The sequence below is a fragment of the Bos mutus genome, chromosome 2, assembly GCF_027580195.1.
Source record: "Bos mutus isolate GX-2022 chromosome 2, NWIPB_WYAK_1.1, whole genome shotgun sequence".
NCBI classification, from domain to species: Eukaryota; Metazoa; Chordata; class Mammalia; order Artiodactyla; family Bovidae; genus Bos; species Bos mutus.
The window spans coordinates 73620951-73648401 of NC_091618.1; the positions used below are offsets into that span (position 1 = coordinate 73620951).

The window sequence follows — 27451 nt, forward strand, 5'->3', positions numbered from 1 at the left end:
AATGGATGGTCCTAATTGTCTGTCAATCTCTAGTTATTGCTGCAAACTGAAACCAGAGCCTGGTATTGTCTGTCTTCATATTTTTGGCCATATTTTCTTTAGACCTCTAGAGAAATGCCACAGTTAATTATGCACAGATAACACTGAGTACCATCTTGAATGATATTTAGTAACTTAGGTTCTTAGTCCTTATCTATGGGGCTGGCTTCTACTATAACTTAGAACTTTTACATCACTTCTGAATTTTGGATATCATAATAGCTAACATTTACTGAATACTTACATGCTTAACTATCTGCTATGCACTTTTTTTTTTTTTTGTTAGGCACTTTCTAAGTTCTTTATATATATCATCTCATTTAATCCTCAGATATAATTAGGAGATATGTACTGTTTTTATTATCCCCATTTTATAGATAAAAATTGAGGCACAGTGAGAAAAATAACTTAGCCCAAGATTATTTAGCTAGTAAATTTCTGTGAACCCAAGAGATCTGCCCTAAGCTATAGCCTTCCCAGAAGAGTCACTGGGCTCAAGTACTTCCTGAGTGCCCTTCTTTGTGCACCTCTTCTACTTTCATCTTCCCTACCTTAGCTCTTTACCATTTTGTTTCTCTATCCAGGGTGTTCAAGAGGGATTCTCCTAAGCTAATACTGTTATCATGTTACAAGCCTACATAGAAGCCTTCAGAGGCTCTCCATTGCCTATAGGGTAAAGTTGAAACTCTTAGAACTGATATTTGTAGACATCCAGTGTCAGGTCTCTTACCTTTTTTTCCCCCATCTATTTCCTGTAAGAAATTCCAGCTGAATTGGACTATTTGTTCCCTAAGTTGGACATCCAATTTCCTGCCCCAGACCATTATCTATTCTTTCTTGTTAGCCTTACCTTACCTAAAGAGTAGCAGGGATACAGTTTTCTGAATGAATCCGTTTCTGACTCACTCAACTGGCATTTATTAAACTATCTCCTTAGGTTCTGACCACTTTTAAATTCTTCTTCTTTATCTTGTTTGCATTAAATTCTTCTTCTTTATCTTGTTTGCATTTGTACTATGGAATTTATATATGTCTATGTGTGCATTTACATCTACCTGCTTTAGCATCTAGCGGAAAGAGCTGGGCTGTGGTGGATCAAATTCCAGCCTTACCACTTAATTATATGTTAACCTTGGACAAATTTTTAAATCCCTGAACCTTTTCTTATCTATAAAATAGGGTTGGAATTTAAATGGCAGTGTTACAAAATTTTATGTATGTACATACACAAACACGCACATCACACAAAGTTACATATGAATTATTTGGCTTAGTAGACATTCAATGAGTGTTAGTTCTTATAAAGGGCACAGAAATAATCTGTACAAACATTTGAAAAATGTTTGTAATGATCTCATCCAGTATATTGGGTTAATTGGATTACTTAAAATTCCTGGTGATTGTACATAAATGTGATACATATATATAAGTAAGAAGATCATCTATAAAGATTAGGAGGTCTTGTCAAGAGATAAAACACTGTGGGGTTAAATTGCAAGTCAGGCTGACTTAAAAAGGAGTATAAATTGTGGTTGCTGATGAGGTAGGCCCAAACTCCTATTAGAGCTGAGTAATCGAGGTGGTGTGAATGAGTACTTGTTGCCTTTAAAGTAGTCATATTTGTGTTAACTGTTGTGTTTTGTACCTACTTGAATCTGCTTGGCTTGAATCTGCTTGGCTTGTTCTCTTCTTGAGGACTAGCTTACTACATTTGGTATGGCTGACTTGTAGTTGACTGTGTTCCCTTTCCCCAGGATCTCTTACTGTTAAGAGTTCTTAGATAGTTGAATGTTTTCTGGGTGAATTGTGTTTCTTTATTGATTCAAGAGGGAATAATCTCAAATTCCATTTTTGTTTCCAAGTTCCCTTGGAAGGGTGTTTTAATAACCCTGTGTAACTGAAGTGAAAGTTACATGCTGACTAGCTTCTGGACTGAGCCTTAGTAACATTGCCCTCTCTACTGTGCTTTTAGCGGAATAATCCTAATCTAAACTGAGGGCCAGCCAGACTACCTGTGAGGATTAGAACGTGTATAGATGGCTGTTTTTTTTTTTTTTTTTAATGATTAGATTTAATTTTTAATTCATCTCTAGTTGTTCTGACCATAAAGATACTGAATTGGAAACTTTGCCATGAAACATTCATTAGTGTTACAAACTATGTTATATATTACAGTCATTTTACAGCAAACAAAAATACTCAAATGTAGCAAGTCTACTTCATAACCAAATGGGTGGAGAGAGTAAAGTCTGCCTTCTATATTAAATATGTTCTTTCATATTTTTGCTGTGTTTTTGAGTTAAAATTTTTGGTTGTCGGGAGAACAGATATCTGTTGAGAATTGAATTCTTTGTTTTTATTTGCATTCTACTTGGCCAGTATACTTGCATATTTGTTTTGTTATAGGAAAAAAACTGCAAAACAGTTTTAGAGTCACATGTGACTACAGAAACACTTGTTTGTATTATTCCAGAAATAGATGAAATGTCCAGTGAGAGGTATTTTGGCTTTTTTTTCCTTTAATCTTTTTTTTTTGGTCTTTAAAGATTACTATGTGTTCAGATTTGAAACTACTAGTGGCCTTTTCAGACAGGATAGATGCAGAACATTGTGATTAATTTTTTATTGCGATAAAATTTATATATTATACAAGTCACCAATTTGGTGTACAGTTCAGTGGTTTTTAGTATATTGTCAGTTTTAAAACAATTACCACAATCAGTTCTGGAGCATTTACATCACTTCCCCTAATAGCCCCATCCCTGTTAGCAGTCATTTCTCCCAGCCCTAGGTAACAGTTAACCTATTAATATTTTCTGCCTCTATAGATTTGCCTATTCTGAACGTTGTGTATAAATGGAATTGTGCAATAGATAGCCTTTTGTAACTTGCTTTTTTCACTTAGCATAGTTTTCAAGGTTGGTCCATGTTGTAACATATATTAGTATTTCACTTATTTTCATTGCCATATAATATTCCATTGTATGGACATACCACCTTTTGTTTATCCATTCATTAGTAGATATTTGCATTTTTTCACCTTTTGGCTACTATGAGTGATACTTCTATGAAAGTTCAGGTACAAGTTTTTGTATGGACATATATTTTCAAAAAAATTTTTTATACATACCTAAGAATGTAATTGCTGGATCATATGGTAACTATTTTTAACTTTTTGAGGAACTTATCTGTTTCCTCAAAGTGGCTATACCATTTTACATTTATATAAGCAGTGTATAAGGGTCCTACTCTTAACACATCCTCACCAATACTTGTAATCGTTTTAAAATTAAAGTGTATAATTGGCTTATAATATTGTATTAGTGATCAGTGTTTTTATAGATGATACTCCATTTATAGTTATTATAAAATATTGGCTATCTTCCCTCTGCTGTACCATATACCCTTATAGCTTATTTTATACATAACAGTTTGTACCTCTTGATTTCCTACCCCTATCATGCCCCCCCGACCCCCCACCCCTGCCCACTGGTAACCACCAGTTTATTCTTTATATTAATATTTGTGATCCTGTTTTGTTTTGTTAAATTCATTAGTTTGTTTTACTTTTTAGAGTCCATGTATAAGTGATATCATAGAGTATTTGCCTTTCTTTGTATGATGTACTTCACTAAGCATGACACCCTCCAGGCCCACCTGTGTTTTTGTAAATGGCAGAATTTCATTCTTTTTTTGTGGCTGGGTGATATATGTGTGTGTGTGTGTGTGTGTGTGACATCTTCTTTATTCATTCATGTGTTGAGGAACGCTTAGGTTGCTTCTCTATCTTGGCTATTGTAAATAAGGCTAGTATGAACATTGGGTGCGTGTATCTTTTTAAATTAATATTTTTCACTTTATTTGGCTATAAACCTAGGAATGGAATTGCTGGATCATATGGTAGTTGTATCTTTAGTTTTTTGAGAACCCTTCATACTCTTTTCCACAATGACTGTACCAGGTTTCATTCCCACCTACAGTATATGAAAGTTTCTGTTTCTTCACATACTCACCAACATTTGTTTGTTGCCTTTTGATGATAGCAATTCTGATGGGTGTGAGTTGGTATCTCATTGTGGTTTTAATTTGCAATTCTCTCATTAGCGATGTTTTAATGGGCCCATTGGCCATCTGTGTGTCTTCTCTGAAAAACATCTACTCAGGTCTTCTGCCTATTTTTCTTTTTTTTAATTGATTTGTATGAGCTGTTGATATATTTTGAAAATTAATCCCTTGTCAGTCACATTGTTTGGGTTGTGTTTTTGTTTGTTGAGAGTTTCCTTTGCTGTGCAAAAGCTTTTAATTTTGAATTGGTCATGTTTGTTTATTTTTGCATTTTATTTCTTTTGCCAACTAGGAGACTGATCTTTGAAAATATTGCTATGATTTCTGTTAAAGAGTGTTTTGTCTGTGTTCTCTTCTAAGAGTTTTATGGTATTATGTCCTACATTTAGATCTTTACATCATTTTGAATTTATTTTTGTATACTTGTGTGAGGGAATGGCTTTATTTCATTGTTTTACATGTATATTCTTGCCTCTTTTTTTGTGGATTAATTGACCATTGATGGTTTATTTCTGGGCTCTTTTCTGTTCCATTGATCTTTGTGTTTCTTTGTGGCAATACTGTGTTGCTTTGATTACTGTAGCTTTGCATATTATCTGAAGTCTGAAATAGTTACACCTCCAGATTTGTTCTTTATTTTTCAGAATTGCTGTGGTAATTCAGGGTCTTTTGTGGTTCCATATAAATTTTAGGATTAGTTCTAGTTCTGTGAAAAATGTCATCAGAATCTTGATAGGGATTGCATTTTATCTGTGATTGTTTCGGGGTGAATATTATGTTAGCTGTGAGTTTGTTGTAAATGGCCTTTGTTACATTGAGATAGTTTCCTCTGTACACACTTTGAAAGTTTTTATCATGAATGGAAATTGAGTTTTGTCACTTGCTTTTTCTGTGTCTATGAAGACGATAAAATGGCTTTTGTCTTTCCTTTTGTTCACGCGGTGTGTGTTATTAATTTTATGTATGAAAAACCATTCTGGTTACCCTAGGATGATTCCAACTTGATCATGGTGATTGATCTTTTTTATTTACTGTTGGATTTGATTTGCTAATATATTGTCAATGATTTTTGCATCTATATTCATCAAACATAATCGGCCTGTAATTTTCCTTTTTCATAGTATCTTTTTCGAGTTTTGGTATAAGGGTGATGATGACTTCATAGAATGAATTAGAGAGTGTTCTATTCAGTTTTTGGGAATAGTGTGAGGATAGTTATTAGCTCTTCTTTGCCTGATAAAATTCCTCTGTTAAGCCATTTGGTTTTGGACTTTGGAACATTTTTGATTACTGATTCAGTTTCACTACTAGTGGTCAATCTCTTCAGGTTGTCTGTCTTTCTGATTTAGTCTTGGAAAATTATATGTTTATAGAGATTTATCCATTTCTTCTAGATCATCCAGTTTGTTGGTATATATAATATGTTCATAATATTCTCTAATGGGTTTTTTTTTTTTTAATATCTGTGATATCAGTTGTAATTTCTCCTCTTAAGCTCATTTTCTTTGAGTTCTCTTTTTATTTTTTTCAATCAGCCTGGCTAAAGGCTTATCAATTTTGCTTATCTTTAAAAAACATAGCTTTTATTTTCATTGGTTATTTTTCTCTCATTACTTTTTTGATCTGTTTATATTTTTCCTCTCTTTGTTATTTCCTTCCTTTTGCTGACCTTGGGCTTTGATTTTTCTTCTTTTTCTAAATCCTTTAGATGGTAAGTTAGGTTGTTTAAGATTTTTCTTATTTCTTGAGAAAGGCTTGTATTGTTACCAACTTCCCTCTTAGAACTGCTTTTGCTGCATCCCATAGATTTTGGAAATTTGTATTTTGATTTTCACTTATCTTGAGGTATTTTCTGATCTCTTCTTTGATATTTTTCACTGGCCTGTTTATTTATGAACTTAAAAAAAATTATGCATGTGGCTGCACCAGATGTTTAGAATCTGCCTGCAGTGCAGGAGACCTGGGTTCTATCCCTGGGTCGGGAAGATCCCCTGGATGAGAAAATGGCAACCGCCTCTAGTATTCTTTCCTGGAAAATTCCATAGACAGAAGAGCCTGGTGGGCTACAGTCTATGGGGTCACAAAGAGTTGGGCATGACTGAGCGAATTAACACTTTCACTTTCACCAGATTTAGCTGTGGCTTGCGAACTCGTTTAGTTGGCGGCATGCAAACGCTTTTAATTGCAGGTGCGGGATCTAGTTCCTCAACCAGGAATTGAACTGGACTCCCTGCATTGGGAGCGTGTAGTCTTAGCCATTGGACCACTAGGGAAATCTTGACCCATTGACTTTTTTTTTAATACCATTTTGTCCAGTCTCCATGTGTTTGTGTTTTTCCCACTTTCTTTCCTGTAATTGATATCTAATATCATACTGACGTGGCTGGAAAAAATACTTATTATTTCTAGCCTCTTAAATTTGTTGAGACTTGTTTTGTGGCCTAGCTTGTGATCTATCCTGGAGACCATTTCATGTTCACTTGAAAAGAATGTTTATTATGCCAGTTTTGGATAGGATGTTCTACACATCTCTATTAAGCCTAACTGGCATAACATGTCATTTAAGATTACTGTTTCCTCATTGGATCATCTCTCAAGTTACATGTGGTGTTAAACTCCCCTACTAGTACTGTATTATTGTCAGTTTTTCCTTTTATGTCTGTTAATATTTGCTCTATATATTTAGGTGCAACTGTATTAGGTGTACATACAGTAATAAATGTTATGTTCTCCCTTGTATCAATTCCTTTATTATTATATAATGCCCCTTTTTCTTTTGTTGTAGACTTTTAAAGTCAACTGTGTCTGATAAGAATATCGTTCCCTACCTTTCTTGTCATTACCATTTGCATGAGATAACTGTTCCATCTCCTCTTAGTCTGTTTTAGCTTTGAGGTGAGTTCCTTGAATTTAGTGTTTAGATAGGTCTTTTTTTTTTTTTTTTTAATCTTATAAGCTGTGTTATGTCTTTTAATTAGAATAGTCCATTGGCGTTTAAAGTGGTTATTGAAAAGTATGTACTTATTTTGTTACCTGTTTTCATTGTGTGTGTGGGGGGGGCATGTCTCCATTCTTTTCTTTTACTTTCTTCCCTGTGATTTGATGATTTTCTTTAGTGGTATGCTTGGGTTCCTTTCTCTCTAGTTGTCTGTTTTAGGGTTTTGATTTGTGGTGACTGAGTGGTTCATGTATTTTGACCTCTAACTATACCTACTTGTTTTAAACCGATAGTCATTTTAGTTCAAACTCATCTTAAAAGATCTACATTTTTTTTATTCCCCTTCCTGACGTTTAGTGTTTTTTGAAATTACATTTTCATATTTATCCCTTCCCTGGTGGTTCAGTTGGTAAAGAATCTGCCTGCAATACAGGAGACCTGGGTTAAATTCTTGGGTCAGGAAGATCCCCTGGTGGATAGTATAGCAACCGACTCCAGTATTCTTGCCTGGAGAATCCCATGGACAGAGGAACCTGGAAGACTACTGTCCATGAGGTTGCAAAGAGTCTGACACAACTCAGCAACTGAAACTTTGATTCATCCCTTAATTGTTTCATGTAGTTATAGTTGATTTTACATTTTTTATCTTTTAATTTTCATACTAGTTTAAGTGGTAGATCTACTTAAACTATGAGCCTTTATGAGTGGGGTTTTTCCTTTCCTGTAAATTCTTACTTCATTTTGTAGCCTTTTCATTTCCACTTACATGACCCTTTAACACTTCTTGTGGGAGTGTTGATTGAACTCTTTTAGTTTTTGCTTGTCAGAGAAGTTTTTTTATTCCTTCTTCAATTGTGAATGATAACCTTGCTGAGTAGAGTATCGGAGGTTGAAGGTTTCACAGTGCTCCCTTCTGGCCTGAAAAGTTTCTATAGAAAATCAGCTGATAGCCTTTGAGAGTTCCTTTATATGTGACTGTTTTTCTCTTGCTGCCTTTAGAATCTTTTTTACTTTTGCCATTTTAATTATGATATGTCTTATTGTGGTCTCTTTGGGTTCATTTTGATTGGAACTTTCTGTGCTTCCTGTACTTGAATGTATATTTCCTTCTTCTAGTTTGGCAAGTTTTCAGTCATAATCATAATTTGATAAACTGTAATACATTTTTTACTCCTTTCTCTCTCCTTCAGGGACCGCTATAATGTGAATGTTAATATGCTTGATGTACAAAAGGTCCCTTAAATTTTTCTCATTTTAAAAATGTTTTTCTTTTTGCTGTTCTGATTGTGTATTTTCCATTATTCTGTCTTCCAGATCACTTATGTATTATTTTGTATTACCTCAGTTCAGTTCAGTTCAGTTGCTCAGTCATGTCAGATGCTTTGCGACCCCATGAACGGCAGGCCTCCCTATCCATCACCAACTGCCGGAATCTACCCAAACCCATCCCATTGAGTTGGTGATGCCATCCAACCATCTCATCCTCTGTCGTCTCCTTCTCCTCCTGCACTCAATCTTTCCCAGCATCATGGTCTTTTCAAATGAGTCAGCTCTTCACATGAGGTGGCCAAAGTATTGGAGTTTCAGCTTCAACATCAGTCCTTCCAATGAACATCCAGGACTGGTCTCCTTTAGGATGGACTGGTTGGATCTCCTAGTTGTCCAAGGGACTCTCAAGAGTCTTCTCCAACACCACAGTTCAAAAGCATCAATTCCTCAGTGCTCAGCTTTCCTTATAGTCCAACTCTCACATCCATACATGACCACTGGAAAAACCATAGCCTTGACTCGACAGACCTTTGTTGACAAAGTAATGTCTCTGCTTTTTAATATGCTGTCTAGGTTGGTCATAACTTTTCTCAAAGGAGCAAGCATCTTTTACTTTCATGGCTGCAATCACCATCTGCAGTGATTTTGGAGCCCCAAAATAAAGTCTGTCACTGTTTCCACTGTTTCCCCATCTATTTGCCATGAAGTGATAGGACCATATGCCATGATCTTAGTTTTCTGAATGTTGCGCTTTAAGCCAACTTTTTCACTCTCCTCTTTCACCTTCATCAAGAGCCTCTTTAGTTCTTCTTCACTTTCTGCCATAAAGGTGGTGTCATCTGCATATCTGAGGTTATTGATATTTCTCCCAGCAATCTTGATTCCACCTTGTGCTTCTTCCAGCCCCACGTTTCTCATGATGTACTCTGCATATAAGTTAAATAAGCAGGGTGACAATATACAGCCTTGACGTACTCCTTTCCCTGTTTGGAACCAGTCTGTTGTTCCATGTCCAGTTCTAACTGTTTGTTCCTGACTTGCATACAGGTTTCTCAAGAGACAGGTCAGGTGGTCTGGTATTCCGATCTCCTTCAGAGTTTTATCCTTTCAGTTTATTGTGATCTACACAGTGAAAGGCTTTGGCATAGTCAATTAAACAGAAATAGATGTTTTTTGGAACTCTCTTGCTTTTGCCATGATCCAGCGGATGTTGGCAATTTGATCTCTGGTTCCCCTGCCTTTTCTAAAACCAGCTTGAACATCTGGAAGTTCACAGTTCACGTATTGCTGAAGCCTGGCTTGGAGAATTTTGAGCATTACTTTACTAGCGTGTGAGATGAGTGCAATTGTGTGGTAGTTTGAGCATTCTTTGGCATCGCCTTTCTTTGGGACGGGAATGAAAGCTGACCTTTTCCAGTCCAATGGCCACTGCTGAGTGTTCCAAATTTGCTGGCATATTGAGTGCAGCACTTTCACAGCATCATCTTTCAGGATTTGAAATAGCTCAACTGGAATTCCATCACCTCCACTAGCTTTGTTTGTAGTGATGCTTTCTAAGGCCTACTTGACTTCACATTCCAGGATGTCTGGCTCTAGGTGAGTGTGAGTGATCACACCATCATGATTATCTGGTTGTGAAGCTCTTTTTTGTACAGTTCTTCTGTGTATTCTTGCCACCTCTTCTTAATATCTTCTGCTTCTGTTACATCCATCCCATTTCTGTCCTTTATTGAGCCCATCTTTGCATGAAATGTTCCCTTGGTATCTCTAATTTTCTTAAAGAGATCTCTAGTCTTTGCCATTCCATTGTTTTCCTCCATTTTTTTTGCGTTGATCACTGAAGACGGCTTTCTTATCTCTCCTTGCTATTCTTTGAAACTCTGCATTCAGATGTTTATATCTTTCCTTTTCTCCTTTGCTTTTCGCTTCTCTTCTTTTCACAGCTATTTGTAAGGCCTCCTCAGACGGTCATTTTTCTTTTTTGCATTTCTTTTTCTTGGGGAAGGTCTCGATTCTGTCTCCTGTACAATGTCATGAACCTCTGTCCATAGTTCATCAGGCAGTGTGCTGTTAATTCTTTTTAGTGTGTTTTTCATTTTAGTTATTGCAGTCTTCAGGTCTGCCTGATTCTTACTTGTTTTCTAGTTCATTGTTAATATTCTCACTGTGTTCATCTATTTTCTTTTCAAGTTCAGTTAGCATTCTTAATTACTAATGATTTGAACTCTTTATCTGATAAATTATGTTTTAGTAGTTGTTTTTTCAGGTGTTTTCCCCCTGTTCTTTTGTTTGAAACAAATGTCTTCTCATTTTGATTAACTTTCTCTGTCTCTGTGAAATTAGGTTAAAGTTACCTATCATGGTCTTGAAGGAGTGTCCTTGTGTGGGAGCATTGTTAGCAGTTTGTATGTGCCTGGTGGTTTTGGTGGGAGAGCTGGATGTGAAATGATCATGGGTCATGATGGCTGTCAGCTATCACCTGGTGGGAGGTGGGGCTGGAGATAGAGGGGCTAAAAGCTGGAGCTTCTATGATTCGTGGCTGTTTTAGCCCTGTGGGGGTGGGTCCCAGGGTGCTGTAGCAGAAGCCTTGAGGGTCAGTTCGAGCAGGTTTTGTTTCCTCTTAAGTGTGTGCACTCCCCACTCTTGGCAATGGCACCTTTGCCCTGGAGGGGAACTGTGCTGGAGCAGTTGGGGACAGAGCAAGCTCTTAATGTGTGCTGGGTTTTGTCCTGAATTGGTCCCAGCACACACCAGTTAGAGCTCTGGACAGTTCTGTATCTGTTGCCTCTCTGAGTGTTAGCATGACCACCCTTTGGCTACATTCCTCCTAAATGCACACTCTCCTTGGTTGCAACAGCCTTTCTCTCATGGGTAGCGGCATTATTGCTAGAGGTGCTAGAGCAGGCACTTGGTGTAGGCCATGGTGCCCACACTTTAGTGTGATGAGAAACCAGCCAGAAACTAAGGAAGTTTCACTCTTCTTCCTAGGCCTTGTTCTTGGGAGTAAGCAAGCATGTGTGTGTGTTCTTCAGTTACAAAGTTTTGCTTTCTTCTAGCTCTCCTATAAGTTCTGCTAGTTTTCAGAGATGGGACTACCAGACCACCTGACCTCCCTCTTTAGAAATTTGTATGCAGGTCAGGAAGCAACAGTTAGAACTGGACATGGAACAACAAACTGGTTCCACATAGGAAAAGGAGTACGTCAAGGCTGTATATTATCACCCTGTTTATTTAACTTATATGCAGAGCATCATGAGAAACGCTGGGCTGGAAGAAGCACAAGCTGGAATCAAGATTGCTGGGAGAAATATCAATAGCCTCAGATATGCAGATGACACCACCCTCATGGCAGAAAGTGAAGAGGAACTAAAAAGCCTCTTGATGAAAGTGAAAGTGAAGAGTGAAAAAGTTGGCTTAAAACTCAACATTCAGAAAACTAAGATCATGGCATCTGGTCCCATCACTTCATGGGAAATAGATGGGGAAACAGTGGAAACAGTGTCAGACTTTATTTTTCTGGGCTCCAAAATCACTGCAGATGGTGACTGCAGCCATGAAATTAAAAGACGCTTACTCCTTGAAAGAAAAGTTATGACCAACCTAGATAGCGTATTGAAAAGCAGAGACATTACTGTGCCAACAAAGGTCCGTCTAGTCAAGGCTATGGTTTTTCCAGTGGTCATGTATGGATGTGAGAGTTGGACTGTGAAGAAAGCTGAGCGCCAAAGAATTGATGTTTTTGAACTGTGGTGTTGGCAAAGACTCTTGAGAGTCCCTTGGACTGCATGGAGATCCAACCAGTCCATTTTGAAGGAGATCAGCCCTGGGATTTCTTTGGAAGGACTGATGCTAAAGCTGAAACTCCAGTACTTTGGCCACCTCATGCGAAGAGTTGACTCATTGGAAAAGACTGATGCTGGGAGGGATTGGGGGCAGGAGGAGAAGGGGACGACAGAGGATGAGATGGCTGGATGGCATCACTGACTTGATGGACGCGAGTCTGAGTGAACTCTGGGAGTTGGTGATGGACAGGGAGGCCTGGAGTGCTGCGATTCATTGGGTCGCAAAGAGTCGCACACGACTGAGTGAACTGAACTGAAGGAGGTGGATTCCTGTTGTTGTACAATATGTATGTGACTTGGACCACTTCTTTCTCTGAGACAATATCTGAGCCTGAGATATCCCCCTCCTTTTCTGTGTCCCTTCCTAACGCTGCAGGTCCTGATAGCTTTTGCTTACTTTCTACCTGACTTCTTGTGGATCTTGTCTCATAGTTGTCGTTGTAGAAGAGTCTTTCTGTCATTCTTCAATTTATTTACAGTATGAATTGCTCCACGTGTTGCTGTGTTCCTGTGGGGACATAAGCTCAGTAGTATCCTTCTACTCCACCAGTTGATCTCCTCCCTTGTTTCTGTGTTTTAAATTATAACCATCCTGGTGTTTATGAAGTGATGTCTCATTGTGACTTTAATTTGCATTTTCCTAACGGCCATTCATACTGAGCATTTTTGCATGTTCTTATTGGCCATTTGTATATCTTCTTTAGAGAGAAATATCTATTCCAATTCTTTGTCCATTTTTAAATTGAATTATTTTTCTTCTTATTATGCATTTGTAAGTGTTCTTTAAGTCTGTTACGAGATATCTGATTCACACATTTTTTCCCATTTTCCATGTTGCAGCATGTATCATGGGTTGTCTTTATTTTCTTGATGGTATCTGTAGTTCTTGCTCCTATATTTACATGTAAGATCCATTTTGAATTAATTTTTGTGCCTAGCATAAGGAAAGGTCCCACCTTCGTTTTTTTTTTTTTTTAATTTTGTATGTGGTTCTTCAGTTGTCCCCAAATAGATGGTGTTTTAGTATTTGTATTTCAGTACTGCAAACATTCAAAAGGATTCCTTCCATCAGTGCAAGAAAATATTCACTTTTGCTCTATACTGAGATTTTGTTTACTTGGGTTGCACTTTCAAATCACATGGAGTTTTTCAAAAATTTTAGTGTTCAGAGAGACACAACCTCAGATATTCTGATTTAATTATTTAAATTAATTAAATAATTATTTAATAATATTAAATAATTATTTAATTATTCTATTGTGGAGTCTAGTTATTAGTACACTTTTTAAAAGCCTTGTGGGTGATTATAAAGTCTATTAGGTTCAGAACCATAGCTCTGTGCTCCTCAAAAAATGAAATGGAAAACCACCCACTATATTTTATGCTTTACTATATTTTCCTCCTTTTCAATAATGTGTTGTTTTTATCAGTAGAAAGAAAAAATTTTTCAATAATTGGTTAAACAATACATTAGATAGAATTTTAGTTTTAAAATGAAAGATTATATGTTTAATGTTGGGTTGTTTATGATATGACGTTTGATTCTGGTAAATCAAACTAAATCTTAAAAATGACTTATGTTAGGTGTTACAGAAAATCTCTTAATCCAGGAAGGCAGTGGGCTTACCCGTCTGTGTTAATTTGTACAGTGAGGAAATTAATTTCAGTAAGAACTCAACATGACTGTCACGTACGTCAATTCAAGTCAGAGAATACCTTTAGGATTGGGTTGTGTGCTATTTCAGGTAGTTAGACTAGATCTCAGTCTATATATTCTGTATAGTTACTGAAATATGTATAATATATTTGGAAAATATGGTTTTCTGACTATTGAAAGATAATTTCTAAGATACTTATTAAGCATGTAGTCACTTTCAGGTTCTGAGCTGCAAAGAATAGGCTGTAGTGTTTGTTCTTCACAGTCTAATTGAGAAGTAGATATATAAGTGACTTGAATAAGATGCTGTTCTATAGATTTAAATAAAACACTGAGAATCTTTACCTTTCGTGGCAATAAAGCAGATTTCCTATAGGAAATAACATTTAGAATGCATTTTGGAAAATGAATATATGAAAGGTATGCCAAGAGAAATAGAGAAGAGCAGGATAAATCATGCATAGATATCAAAGATAAAGCATATTTCTGGGGCAATACAAGTTGTTAGGCACTGTAACATAGGTAAATGGAAATGAACTGTGGAAGATAAAACTGTAAAAGGGTGGGGTCAGATGTGTGGGCTTTGTATGTCTACCAGTGTAAGTACATGCCATAGCAAACACCCTCTTCCAACAACACAAGAGATGACTCTACACATGGACATCACCAGATGGTCAACACCGAAATCGGATTGATTGTATTCTTTGCAGCCAAAGATAGAGAAGCTCTATACAGTCAGCAAAAACAAGACAGGGAGCTAACTGTGGCTCAGATCATGAACTCCTTATTGTCAAATTTAGACTTAAATTGAAGAAAGTAGGGAAAACCAGTAGACCATTCAGGTATAACCTAAATAAAAACCCTTATGATTATACAGTGGAAGTGACAGATTGCCTGATAGACAATCTGCCTAATAGACAGATTGCCTGATGAACTATTGATGGAGGTTCATGACATTGTACAGGAGACAGGGATCAAGACCATCCCCATGGAAAAAAAATGCAAAAAAGCAAAATGGCTGCCTAAGGAGGCCTTACAAACAGCTGTGAAGAGAAGAGAAGTGAAAAGCAAAGGAGAAAAGGAAAGATAGACCCATTTGAATGCAGAGTTCCAAAGAACAGCAAGGAGAGATAAAAAGCCTTCCTCAGTGATGAATGCAAAGAAATAGAGGAAAACAACAGAATGGAAAAGACTAGAGATCTCTTCAAGAAAATTAGAGATACCAAGGGAAAATTTCATGAAAGATGGGCTTGATAAAGGACAGAAATAGTATGGACCTAACAGAAGCAGAAGATATTAAGAAGAGGTGGCAAGAATACACAGAAGAACTGTACAAAAAAGAGCTTCATGACCCAGATAATCATGGTGGTGTGATCAGTCACACTCACCTAGAGCCAGACATCCTGGAATGTGAAGTCAAGTAGGCCTTAGAAAGCATCACTACAAACAAAGCTAGTGGAGGTGATGGAATTCCAGTTGAGCTATTTCAAATCCTGAAAGATGATGCTGTGAAAGTGCTGCACTCAATATGCCAGCAAATTTGGAACACTCAGCAGTGGCCATTGGACTGGAAAAGGTCAGTTTTCATTCCAATCCCAAAGAAAGACAATGCCAAAGAGTGCTCAAACTATTGCACAATTGCACTCATCTCACACACTAGTAACTAAAGTAATGCTCAAAATTCTCCAAGCCAGGCTTCAGCTATACGTGAACTGTGAACTTCCAGATGTTCAAGCTGGTTTTAGAAAAGGCAGAGGAACCAGAGATCAAATTGCCAGCATTCTCTGGATCATCAAAAAAGCAAGAGAGTTCCAGAAAAACATCTACTTCTGCTTTATTGACTATGCCAAAGCCTTCGACTGTGTGGATCACAATAAACTGTGGAAAATTCTGAAAGAGATGGGAATACCAGACCACCTGACCTGCCTGTTGAGAAATCTGTATGCAAGTCAGGAACAAACAGTTAGAACTGGACATGGAACAACAGACTGGTTCCAAACAGGGAAAGGAGTACGTCAAGGCTGTATATTGTCACCCTGCTTATTTAACTTATATGCAGAGTACATCATGAGAAATGTGGGGCTGGAAGAAGCACAAGCTCGAATCAGGATTTCCGGGAGAAATATCAATAACCTCAGATATGCAGATGACACCACCCTTATGGCAGAAAGTGAAGAAGAACTAAAGAGGCTCTTGATGAAGGTGAAAGAGGAGAGTGAAAAAGTTGGCTTAAAGCTCAACATTTAGAAAAGTAAGATCATGGCATCTGGTCCCATCACTTAATGGGAAATAGATGGGGAAACAGTGGAAACAGTGTCAGACTTTATTTTTGGGGGCTCCAAAATCCCTGCAGATGGTGATTGCAGCCATGAAATTAAAAGACGCTTACTCCTTAGAAGGAAAGCTATGATCAACCTAGACAGCATATTAAAAAGCAGAGATACTACTTTGCCAACAAAGGTCTGTCTAGTCAAGGTAATGGTTTTTTCAGTAGTCATGTATGGATGTGAGAGTTGGACATTGAAGAAAGCTGAGCGCCGAAGAATTGATGCTTTTGAACTGTGGTGTTGGAGAAGACTCTTGAGAGTCCCTTGGACTGCAAGGAGGTCCAACCCGTCCATCCTAAAGGAGATCAGGGCTGGGGGTTCATTGGAAGGACTGATACTGAAGCTGAAACTCCAGTACTTTGGCTACCTCATGTGAAGAGTTGACTCATTGGAAAAGACCCTGATGCTGGGTCTGGAGGGGTTGGGGGGCAGGAGGAGAAGGGGACAACAGAGGATGAGATGGCTGGATATCATCACCGACTTGATGGACATGAGTCAGTGAACTCCGGCAGTTGATGATGGACAGGGAGGCCTGGCGTGCTGTGATTCATGGGGTCGCAAGGAGTTGGACAGGACTGAGCGACTGAACTGAACTGAATACTGTCTCAAGTGCTGTAGCAAGGTAAATCTTAAAATCAGATAGTATACTTTTCATCAAATTATTTTAGCTACTCTTGGTTCTTTGGATTTTCATATTAGTTTTAGAATCAGCTTGTCAGTCTTTACAAAATGGCTGCTGGGATATTGATTAGGATTTGATTGATTTGTATTGACATCTTAATGGTATTGTGTTTTCCAGTCTGTGTACATGATATCTCTGTTTAGGTGTTTAGTATCTTTTTAGCAATACTTTGAGGTATTTTTAGGTAGAGTTCTTGTTCATCTTTCATTGAGTCTCTGCCGTAGATATTTGATTTTTTTGATGTCTTAAGAGTGATATGTAAAAAAAAATAATAATTTCCCAAGTGTTTGCTTGGTGTGTGTGTGTGTGTGTGTGTGTGCAGATGATTTTTGTATACTGACCTTGAATTCCACAACTTCATAAATTCATTAGTTTTAGTACTTTGTAGATTTGTTTGGACATATTATGTACATAATCAGGCCATTGGTGAAAGAAGATGGTTTTATTTCTTTCCAGTCTGTGTGCTTATTTCTTTTTATTGTCTGAGTAGGGCCATCAGAAGTTATATTTGAATTATTAGATTAATTCTGAACTAAATGTTGACCTTCTGGTTCTAATAGTAAATATAATCTTTACAAATGACTGTATCATAATGCAATTGAAGGAGGGAGGTTGGAGTGTTATTTTTCAATCAAGGTAAATTATCTTAAGTTTGTTCTGCATACAGAATCTGGATGTCCTTTATGTCAAATACAACCAAATCCACCTTGAGATAGCTGTTTGGTAAGGTTGACAGTCATGGTATCTAGAATGCAGGAGTAGGATCAAATGATGTTTCTTTGTATCATTTTTTAAAACTTAGGTTTTTTAAAATAAATATATTTTCTTTAAAATTTTTTATTTTACTTATTTAATACAAAAATTGTTTTGGCTGTGCTACGAGGCATGCAAGGTCTTAGTTCCCTGATCGGGGCTTGAACATATGCCCCCTGCAGTGGAAAATGCCAAGTCTTAACCACTGGACCACCAGGCAAGTCTACTTTTGTCTCATTTTAAAATAATATTTCATAATGTCATTTGTAGCAACATGGGTGGATCTAGAGATTATCATACTAGGTGAAGCAAATCAGAAAGAGAAAGGCAAATACTGTATGATATCACTTACATGTGGAATCTAAAATATGACGCAAATGAACTTACATATGAAACAGAAACAGTCTCAAAGGCATAGGAAACAGACTTGTGGTTGCCAAGGGGGAGGGGAGGTAGGGGAGGGTTGGATTGGGAGTTTGGGACTAGCAGATACAAACTATTGTATATAGAATGGATAAAGAGCAAGGTCTTATTGTATAGCACAGATACTGTATTCAATATCCTGGAATAAACCATAATGGAATAGAGTATGAAAAAGAATATATAACTGAATCACTTTGCTATACATCAGAAGCTGACACATTGTAAACCAAGTACATTTCAATTAAAAAAAAAAAACAAAAAAACCTCAAAAATTTTTTTTCAGCTTTTTTGCAAGCTTGAAATGGAACTTATCTCTCATTTTCTGGACTTCTCCCCCTACCTTAGTTTTAGATTTCACTGCTTTATAGTGTGCTTTCTTCCTAGCAAACCAAGTTCTTATGTGTATCATTATTTCTTATTGCAGTTTGAGACTTTTGGTTTAGGTAATAGATATCTTAATTTAACATCAGTACTTTGGCCACCTCATGTGAAGAGTTGACTCATTGGAAAAGACTCTGATGCTGGGAGGGATTGGGGGCAGGAGGAGAAGGGGAAGACAGAGGATGAGATGGCTTGGTGGCATCACTGACTTGATGGATATGAGTCTGAGTGAACTCTGGGAGTTGGTGATGGACAGGGAGGCCTGGCGTGCTGTGATTCATGGGGTCACAAAGAGTCAGACACGATTGAGTGACTGAACTGAACTGAACCTCAGTTTAAGAAACCTAACATATAAAAAAAATCCTAGATTTTGATATGTAGCATGTTATTTGTTCAGTCACTCAGTTGTGTCTGATTCTTTGCGACGCCATGGACTGCAGCACATCAGGCTTCCCTGTCTTCCACCAACTCCTAGAGCTTGCTCAAACTCATGTCCGTTGAGTCGGTCATGCCATCCAGTGATCTCACTCTCGGTCATCCCCTTCTCCTGCCTTAAGACTTTCCCAGCATGGGGATCTTTTCTAATGAGTTGGCTCTTCCCATCAGGTGGCCAGAGTATTGGAGTTTCAGCTTCAGCATCAGTCCTTCCAATGAATATTCAGGATTGATTTCCTTTAGGATGGACTAGTTTGATCTCCTTGCAGTTCCAGGGACTCTCTCAAGAGTCTTCTTCAACACCACAGTTCAAAAGCATCAATTCTTTGGCGCTCAGCTTTCTTTATAGTCCCACTCTCACATTCATATGTGACTACTGGGAAAACCATAGCTTTGACTATATGGACCTCTGTTGGCAAAGTAATATCTCTGCTTTTTAATATGCTGTCTAGGTTGGTCGTAGCTTTTCTTTCAAGGAGCGTGCGTCTTTTAATTTCATGGCTGTAATCACCATCTGCAGTGATTTTGGAGCCCAAGAAAATAAAGTCTGTCACTGTTTCCATTGTTTTCCCATCTCTTTGCCATGAAGTGATGGGACCAGATGCCATGATCTTAGTTTTCTGCACGTTGAGTTTTAAGCCAACTTTTTCACTCTCCTCTCTCACCTTCATCAAGAGGCTGTTTATTTCCTCTTCATTTTCTGCCATACTGTTCATGCGGTTCTCAAGGCAAGAATACTGAAATGGTTTGCCATTCCCTTCTCCAGTGGAGCACGTTTTGTCAGAACTCTTCACCATCACCCATCCGTCTTGGGTGGCCCTACATGGCATGGCTCATAGTTTCATTAAATTAGACAAGGCTGTGATCCATGTGATCAGTTTGGTTAGTTTTCTGTGATATGTAGGATACGTGGTGGTTATTCTCGTCACAAAAAGATTCAGAATTTTATATGCCTTTCCAAGAATACATAAAACTGCTGGATGTTATATGATAGGTATAGTCCAAACAACACTTCTATTTTTATTTTATTTTATTTTTATTTATTCATTTTTTTACTTTACAATATTGTATTGGTTTTGCCATACATCTGCAGGATACAAACAACACTTTTAAAAACTCAGTGACTCACAGAATCATTCCTCACAGTTTCTTATCTAGTTTGGGGCTCTCTGTACTTGGAAGTTGCTGAGTTGGTATTTCTGCCTCTTGGTGGTGCTATGCTGTAATGACTATAGACTTCTCCAGTGGAAAGAACAGCAATGGGAGACTAGAAGCTTTGTGAGAAAAATCCTTTTTTATGATTACATTATGTAAGTAAGGGCGCTATTTGAAACTTTTAATTAAAATGTTTTCCAATCAAATTGATATTTAAGTGAAAATATTTGAATGCCAGAGCTGGATAAAGAAACTCACAGAACCTGTTAAGCAAATAAATGCTACAGATACCATATTACTTAAAGTGATTTTACAGATTTGCTTGTTTCTGAAGCAATTTCTGATCTCCCAGTAATGCTGTGTACTACATAGTGATGTTATTAGATTTGAGATTTTTATAATAAATATTTTATTGTCATGTATTTTTTCTAATTTTTAAAATTTATGAAACCCTTGTTTAACCAGTTTCTGTTAAAAGATACTCAGATTCTGCTGTTGGTAGAGAGAGTTGGGTTTTGGGTTTTTTTTTTTTTTTTGGTATGTGAAGAGGCATGGGATTTACTATATATTCATTATTTTATATAGAGACTCATCTTACCAAAATTGCTTGATTATTTGAAAATTACAATTTTGTTAGGCACTTGATAGTTAATTTTCTAGGGAAATTTTCTTTTTAAAGGACCACTGTGATAAGTCACTTATAAATAATTTCCTCTTGGTTTATTCACTTGTATGTTTTTCCTTTTCCCTTTTGGGGAGGATAAATATAGGATCAAGTTTTTAGATTAAGAGGCAGAAAAAGGGAAAAAAGATTTGTGGTTAAAAAACTAATGATAACTATTGAATATGTTATGGTGGATGTTTTTTCTTTTTTTGTTTTTCTGTGAAATACAGGGTATATTTACTTCTGGGACATGGGAAGAGAAATCAGATGAGATCTCCTTTGCAGACTTCAAGTTCTCAGTCACTCATCATTATCTTGTACAAGAATCCACTGATAAAGAAGCAAAGGATGAAGTACTAGAAGGTAAGTTTTCACTACATATTTTTAAACTCTTGTAAGAGTGATTTTAACTTTAAATTATGAATTTAGTTCACTTAATTAAATAGTATTCTCTGGAGATGTTTTACATATGCACAGTTGTTTCACCACACCTGAAATAGAGTATGATCTTTGCAGAGTAATTATTACAGCATCATTCATTTTTGAATTAGTTAAGTCATTTATTTGTAGAGTGCCTAACATGTGCTAGGGCTTCCCTCATAGCTCAGTCGGTAAATCAACTACCTGCAATGCAGGAGACCCAAGTTTGATTCCTGGGTTGGGAAGATCCCCTGGAGAAGGAAATGGTGACCCACTCCAGTATTCTTATCTGGAGAATCCCATGGACAGAGAGGAACCTGGCGGGCTGTAGTCCCTGGGGTCACAAGAGTTGGACACGACTAACCAAACATGTGCTAGGTTCTGTGCAAAGTCCAATTGAGAAAATGTACATTTCAGTAGGGGAGTTAAAGTCTATAAATAAGTAACAATAATAAAAGGTAAAAAGTGATAAATGCTATCCCAAAGCACAAAGTTTTACTGGAGTTCAGAGGAGAAAAGATCAGTTTTAATCCAGAGAGATCAGAGAAGGTGTTATGGAGAATTAGGTAACTAAGCTGGGCTTTGAAGAATTTTTGAAAGTTGTTTATTGATTAGTCAGTGTTGGCTTTGTATGCCCCAGACTTTGGAGGCAGATCAAGTGGATTAAAATTCTGGTTTTTCTCCTTATGGATTACTTGACCTTTCTAAGCTTGACTGATCTCATTTGTAAAATGAAGTAATCCTACCTGGAGGGTAAGTGGGAAGATTTAATAAGATACTGTACATAAGTGTGTATCTCACCATTACTAATGTTATCAGCCTCTTGTACAAGCATTGCAATTAGTATTCAAGCTAGCAAACATCCTTTGCTGCTTAATAAAGGATTCTGAGAGTTTTATTTCTTCCCCCTACAAAATTGCAAAGGTAATTTTAATTTATATTATCATTTTATTTATTTATATTTTTATTGGTGTATAATTGCTTTACAATGTTGTGTTAGTTTATGCCGTACAACAAGGTGAATCAGCTACATGTATACATATATCCCTTCCCTCTTGAACCTCCTCCCCACCGCCATCCCACCCCCTAGACCGTCACAGCGTGGAGCTGAGCTCCCTGTGCTATATAGCAGCTTCCCACTAGCTATTTTACACCTGATGGTGAATATCTGTCAGTCATACCCTCCCAATTTGTCACACATATATTACCAGTTATTTTAAGAGAAGAATACGTGTTAAAATAGTCTTTTTAAAATATAATAATCTCATAATTTATTACTAAGTTGAAATACAATAATTTCTAATTCTGAGTTAATATTTTAATTTTATTAAATTTTGCAAAAAAAAAAATTTTTTTGCATTTCCTATTGAAATAAAGTACCTGTTTCAGTACCTGGCCCAACGTTAGATGGTGCTTATAGTTGTTAATAGGTCACATTATCCAAAATCTTTGTTCTGAGATTTGCTAGTATAAAATAGTGAGTGAGCAAGGTATTAAAAAGTGTGAATTTTGAATCTGGTCAAATACTCTTTTTCATTCACTCAGAAAATAAGTATGTACAATGAGTGTTCAAGTTTTGATGGTCAAAATAGATTATCATTTCTAAGTGTAAGCCTGATATATTTTGTACCTTTTCTTACGTAGGAATAAAATTATATTACCTTTTCTATTGTATATATTATTTTCACAAAACAATTAGGTAGCATCTGCATTTAGATTCATAAACTAGGATAGATAATTTGACCATGTATATACATGGATAAGACAATTATACAACAAAATAAAATAAACCAGAATATGGGTATGTATACTTTAAGAATAAGGGGAAGAGGGAAATACACATAGCTGGTGGAAGCCAATACACATAGCTGGTGGAAGCCTAGTAATAGCCTAAAGATTTCTGGGTCCAGCATTCTGCTGATTAATGACAGAAACTGTTCAAGGTATAGAAATCTTGGGTGTTGTTAATTTGTAGAGAAAACATACATCAGGGAAAAGCTATTGTAATAAGGAGGCTTAGAATCAGTGTTTCTGAGATGGACAAAGGAGACTGGAATGATGAGAGATAATGAATGAATTTAAGATAGTTAAGGCATTATTGCTGCATATGTGTATATATTTGGGAGTTTTAATTTGGTTGTGATCGAAGCTGTAACTAATGGTACAAGTTAGAAGCAAATCATCAGCTCAGTTAATTTGGAGATACACATTTAAAACTATATTATCAGAGGTCAGAAGATTTGAGTACTGATTATTTGAATTGCTTATTGCTTTAGTTAAGTAGAGCATCAAGTTATTAGTATTCTCCTATTTATTCTTTTTACAGATTAACAAAATATAAATTTGCTAAGCAAGTATAGCTGTATAGCAAAAGGAAGTATTTTTATGAGCATTTTTTATATTTTGAACTTATTGTGTATTTTCAAGTATAAATAATAATCATTGATGTTAGTATCTTATTACGGATTGTAATGCAAGTACTTCCACATATATGGGTTATAAAGGAGAAAAAGCTTAGTGGTTTTACAAGAATATTTAAGATGGCCAGAGATGAACAAAGGCTAGCTATGGGAGGTGATATAGAATTGACAGACTCTATATATAAATTTTGAAGAAAAGTAAAGACCAAGGGCATGCCAAGAAGAACAAAAAAAACCAAGGCTTTCTAGTAAGGAATGAAGAATTGTTTGAGTCATGATTTAGAAAAATGGAAAATACTATAAACATGGGAATGAGATATATATATATATATTTTTTTTTTTTTTAGACTGGCTTTTTTTTTTTTTTTTTTAAGAAAAGAGAGAGCAAGAGAGAGATACCGGTGTCCTTCCAAAGTTTATCTTTAGCCCTAGATGTAAATCCTTAAGCAATGGCAAAACTACATGGACTAGCAAGACGTGTTATAGACTATCTTTAAATTATACGATGAAATTCTGCCTTAGAATGAATGTACTCACTTGTTCATTGTCAAATGTTTCTGTAGATGTTATTCCACAATCTATGCAAGATTTGCTGTGTATGAATAATGACTTTCCTCCCAGAGCACATTGCCTGGTAAGATGGTAAGTATACATTTTACACAAATAACTTTCAGAATGTATGTCAGGGAGGCCCCCAGACTGCCCGCAAGATAGATGATTTGCTGGGAATTCGCACAGGACTCAGCATGTATTGATAGTTGCTCTTACTGCTAGGATTTCTTACAGTGACAGAATGCAAAGCAAAATCAGCAAAGAGGAAAAGTGCCTGAGGCAAAGTTTGGAGGAAGTGCAGGTGCTTAAGAGTCCTTTCCTAATGGAGTCACACAGGGCATACTGAATTCCCTTAGCAACAAGTTGTGACAATACATAATTGTCTACCAGAGAAACTTGTTTGTAGAAGCTCAGCTCTCTCAGGTTTTTAACTAGTGACATGTCACGTACGTACCTTCTGACTGTGACATAAGAAAATTTCAGACTCCTAGAAGGAAAGCAGGTAAACCTGCTGTTTAAACCATGTTGTTTGTACAATTTAGGCACAATAACTTTATTGGTTAGGATAAATGATGTGACCCCTCCCCAAATCCAAGTACCCAAACCCAAATATCAACCAGGCCTTGCAAGTAGGCCTTTCTGAGGGTAGCAGTCACAGGGCCGTTAACTCTCTTTTGCACAGTAGTCATAGTCCAGGTTGTACTTAACTATGATTCTGATGACTAGCATAGAACAATTAAATATAGAAAGCTGCATATATATTGTTGAAAATCGAATTGACATAAAATATTGATCTCAGTTATGTTATAACATCAAAACTCAATTGTGTCTTAGTTATAAATGTGGTATGTTAATTTAAGATTATCACATTTAAAAAGTCTTGTAATCTCTCTGAAGTTCTTTTAATTTTTTTCATTTATTCACAGCATTTCTTTATTTTGGAGATGTTAGTGTTAAAACATAACACTATATTCACTCACTCACCAAAATGGCCCAAGCATAAGTATATGGTCAAAAAAGAAGACCTAGTTAAAGGAAATTTGTATACTGGTTTTAATTTACTCTATTGGCCTGAGTCAGTCTTTTGATTTTTTTTTTTTTAATTAAAGAATTTCTAAGGAAGGGGAAGAATGATAATCTGTGTTTCATTCCATTGTGACACATAAAATTATTTGCATATGCAATAAACTGGATAATGTTTCATAAATATTATTTATTATTATTATTTATTTTTGCTGTGCAAGGTCTTTGTTGCTGTGCAGGATTTCCCTAGTTGCTGTGAGGAGAAGCTACTCTGTAGTTGCAATGTGTGGACTTCTTACTGCCATGGCTTCTCTTATTGTGGAGCACAGACTCTATCTAGGTCATGTGGGCTTCGGTAGCTGTGGCTAACTGGCTCTAGAGCACAGTCTCAGTAATGGTGGTACATGGGCTTAGTTGCTCCGTGGCATGTGGGCTCTTTCTGGACCAGGGATTGAACCCCTGTCTCCTGCATTGGCAGGCAAATTCTTTACCACTGAGCCACCAGGGAAGTCCCCATCCTGATTCTCTTATCTTTTAGAATATAAATACATACATTTAATATGACAAAATATATCAGAAGGCAGCATGGTGTCATAGAGTTTGCATTTACATTCATTCATTCAGCATTAATTGATCTACTGTTTGGCCAGGCAGTAGCTCAGGTACCTATTACCTCAGAAACTTTGGGCAAAACTTAATTTCGCTGATTTGGTTTCTAAGTTGGTGAAGTCAAAATAATAAATAATATGTACCGTTGAGAGTATTTGTGAGGATTTAATAAGATAATAACATTATATATATCACATATATATATCAAAATTACAATGCTGTTATATAATTTCTGTTCAGCTTTTTAATATTTCAAGAAAGTGTACTGACACATAGTCCATGGTTAAATATTCATTGAGTGAATTTGTGAAATCTTTCTTTGTGTTAATGAATCACTTGTTAGTGATTTGTTTATATATTAATGAAAATCACTTGTTAGTTTTTTAATGTTCCCATTTTTATAAAATTTTATTTTAGAAATTAACATACAGTAAGTTGGACTTTTTTTTGATGTTCACTGAACTTTAACACATATGTTGTTCATTTGCTAAGTTGTGTCCAGCTCTTTGCCGAACTAAAGCACGCCAGACATCCCTGTCCTTCCCTATCTCCCAGAGTTTGGTCAAGCTTATGTCCATTGAGTCTGTGATGCAATCTAACCATCTCATCCTCTGCTGCCCCTTTCTCTTGCCCTCAGTCTTACCCAGCATCAGGGTCTTTTCCAGTGAGTAGGCTCTTCGCATCAGGTAACCAAAGTATTGGAACTTCAGCTTCAGTATCAGTCACTCCAATGAATCTTTAGGGTTGATTTTCTTTAGGATTGACTGGTTTGATCTCATTGCAATCGAAAAGACTCTTAAGAGTCTTCTCCAGCACCACAATTTGAAGGCATCAGTTCTTCAGCTGTCAGCCTTCTTTATGGTTCCATTCTCATATGCATATATGACTACTGGAAAAACCATAGCTTTGGCTATACAGACCTTTGTTGGCAAATGATGTCTCTGCTTTTTAATACATTGTCTAGGTTTTTCATAGCTTTTCTTCCAAGGAGCAAGTATCTTTTAATTTTGTGGCTACACTCACTCTGCAGTAATTTTGGAGCCCAAGGAAACAAAATCCGTCACCGTTTCCAGTTTTTTCCCATCTGTTTGCCATGAGGTGATGGGACCAGACGCCATGATATTCATTTTTTAAATATTGAGTTTTAAGGTAGCTTTTTCACTCTCCTTTTTTTACCCTCAACAAGAGGCTCCTTAACTCCTCTTTGCTTTCTACCATTAGAGTGAAAATAATGGTACCATGTACATTCCCTGGTGGCTCAGATGGTAAAGAATCTGCCTGCAATACAGGAAACCCAGGTTCAATCCCTGGCTCAGGAAGACCCCTGGAAAAGGGAATGGCTACTCAATCCAGTATTCTTGCCTGGAAAATCCTATGGACAGGGGAGCCTAAAGAGCTACAGTACATAGGGTTGCAAAAAGTCAGACATAACTGAGCGACTAATACTTCCAGGTTTTTCTTTTTCATGTGCATTTGTACACAAGATTTTAAAAATATTTACTTATTTGGCTGTGTTGAATCTTAGTTGCAGTACTTGGAATCGTTTTTGCGTTTTACAGTATATAGGCTCTAGAATGTGTGGGCCTGGGGGCATGTGAGATCTTAGTTCCCCAATCAGGAATTGAACCAATGTCCCCTGCATTGCATGGTGGATTCTTAGTTACTGGGCCACCAGGGAAGTCCCCTATAGTTTTTAAAGCTGGTACCACAGAGTATAGGATAGTTGTGTAACCTCCCCCAAACTCTTCTCCATTCTAATATTTGGCAGTCACTAACATGGAACAGCAAACTGGTTCC

General features: G+C 36.8%; 1 protein-coding gene across 1 annotated transcript in view; it reads left to right on the top strand.

Moving 5' to 3' along the window:
- RAB3GAP1 (RAB3 GTPase activating protein catalytic subunit 1) overlaps positions 1-27451 on the top strand; it is a 110969-nt gene that overhangs the window by 22082 nt on the left and 61436 nt on the right. Inside the window, exons 4-5 of the mRNA XM_005899488.2 lie at positions 20861-20993; positions 24034-24112. Coding sequence (XP_005899550.1) covers positions 20861-20993; positions 24034-24112 — 212 coding nt within the window. The remainder of the gene's footprint in view (positions 1-20860; positions 20994-24033; positions 24113-27451) is intronic.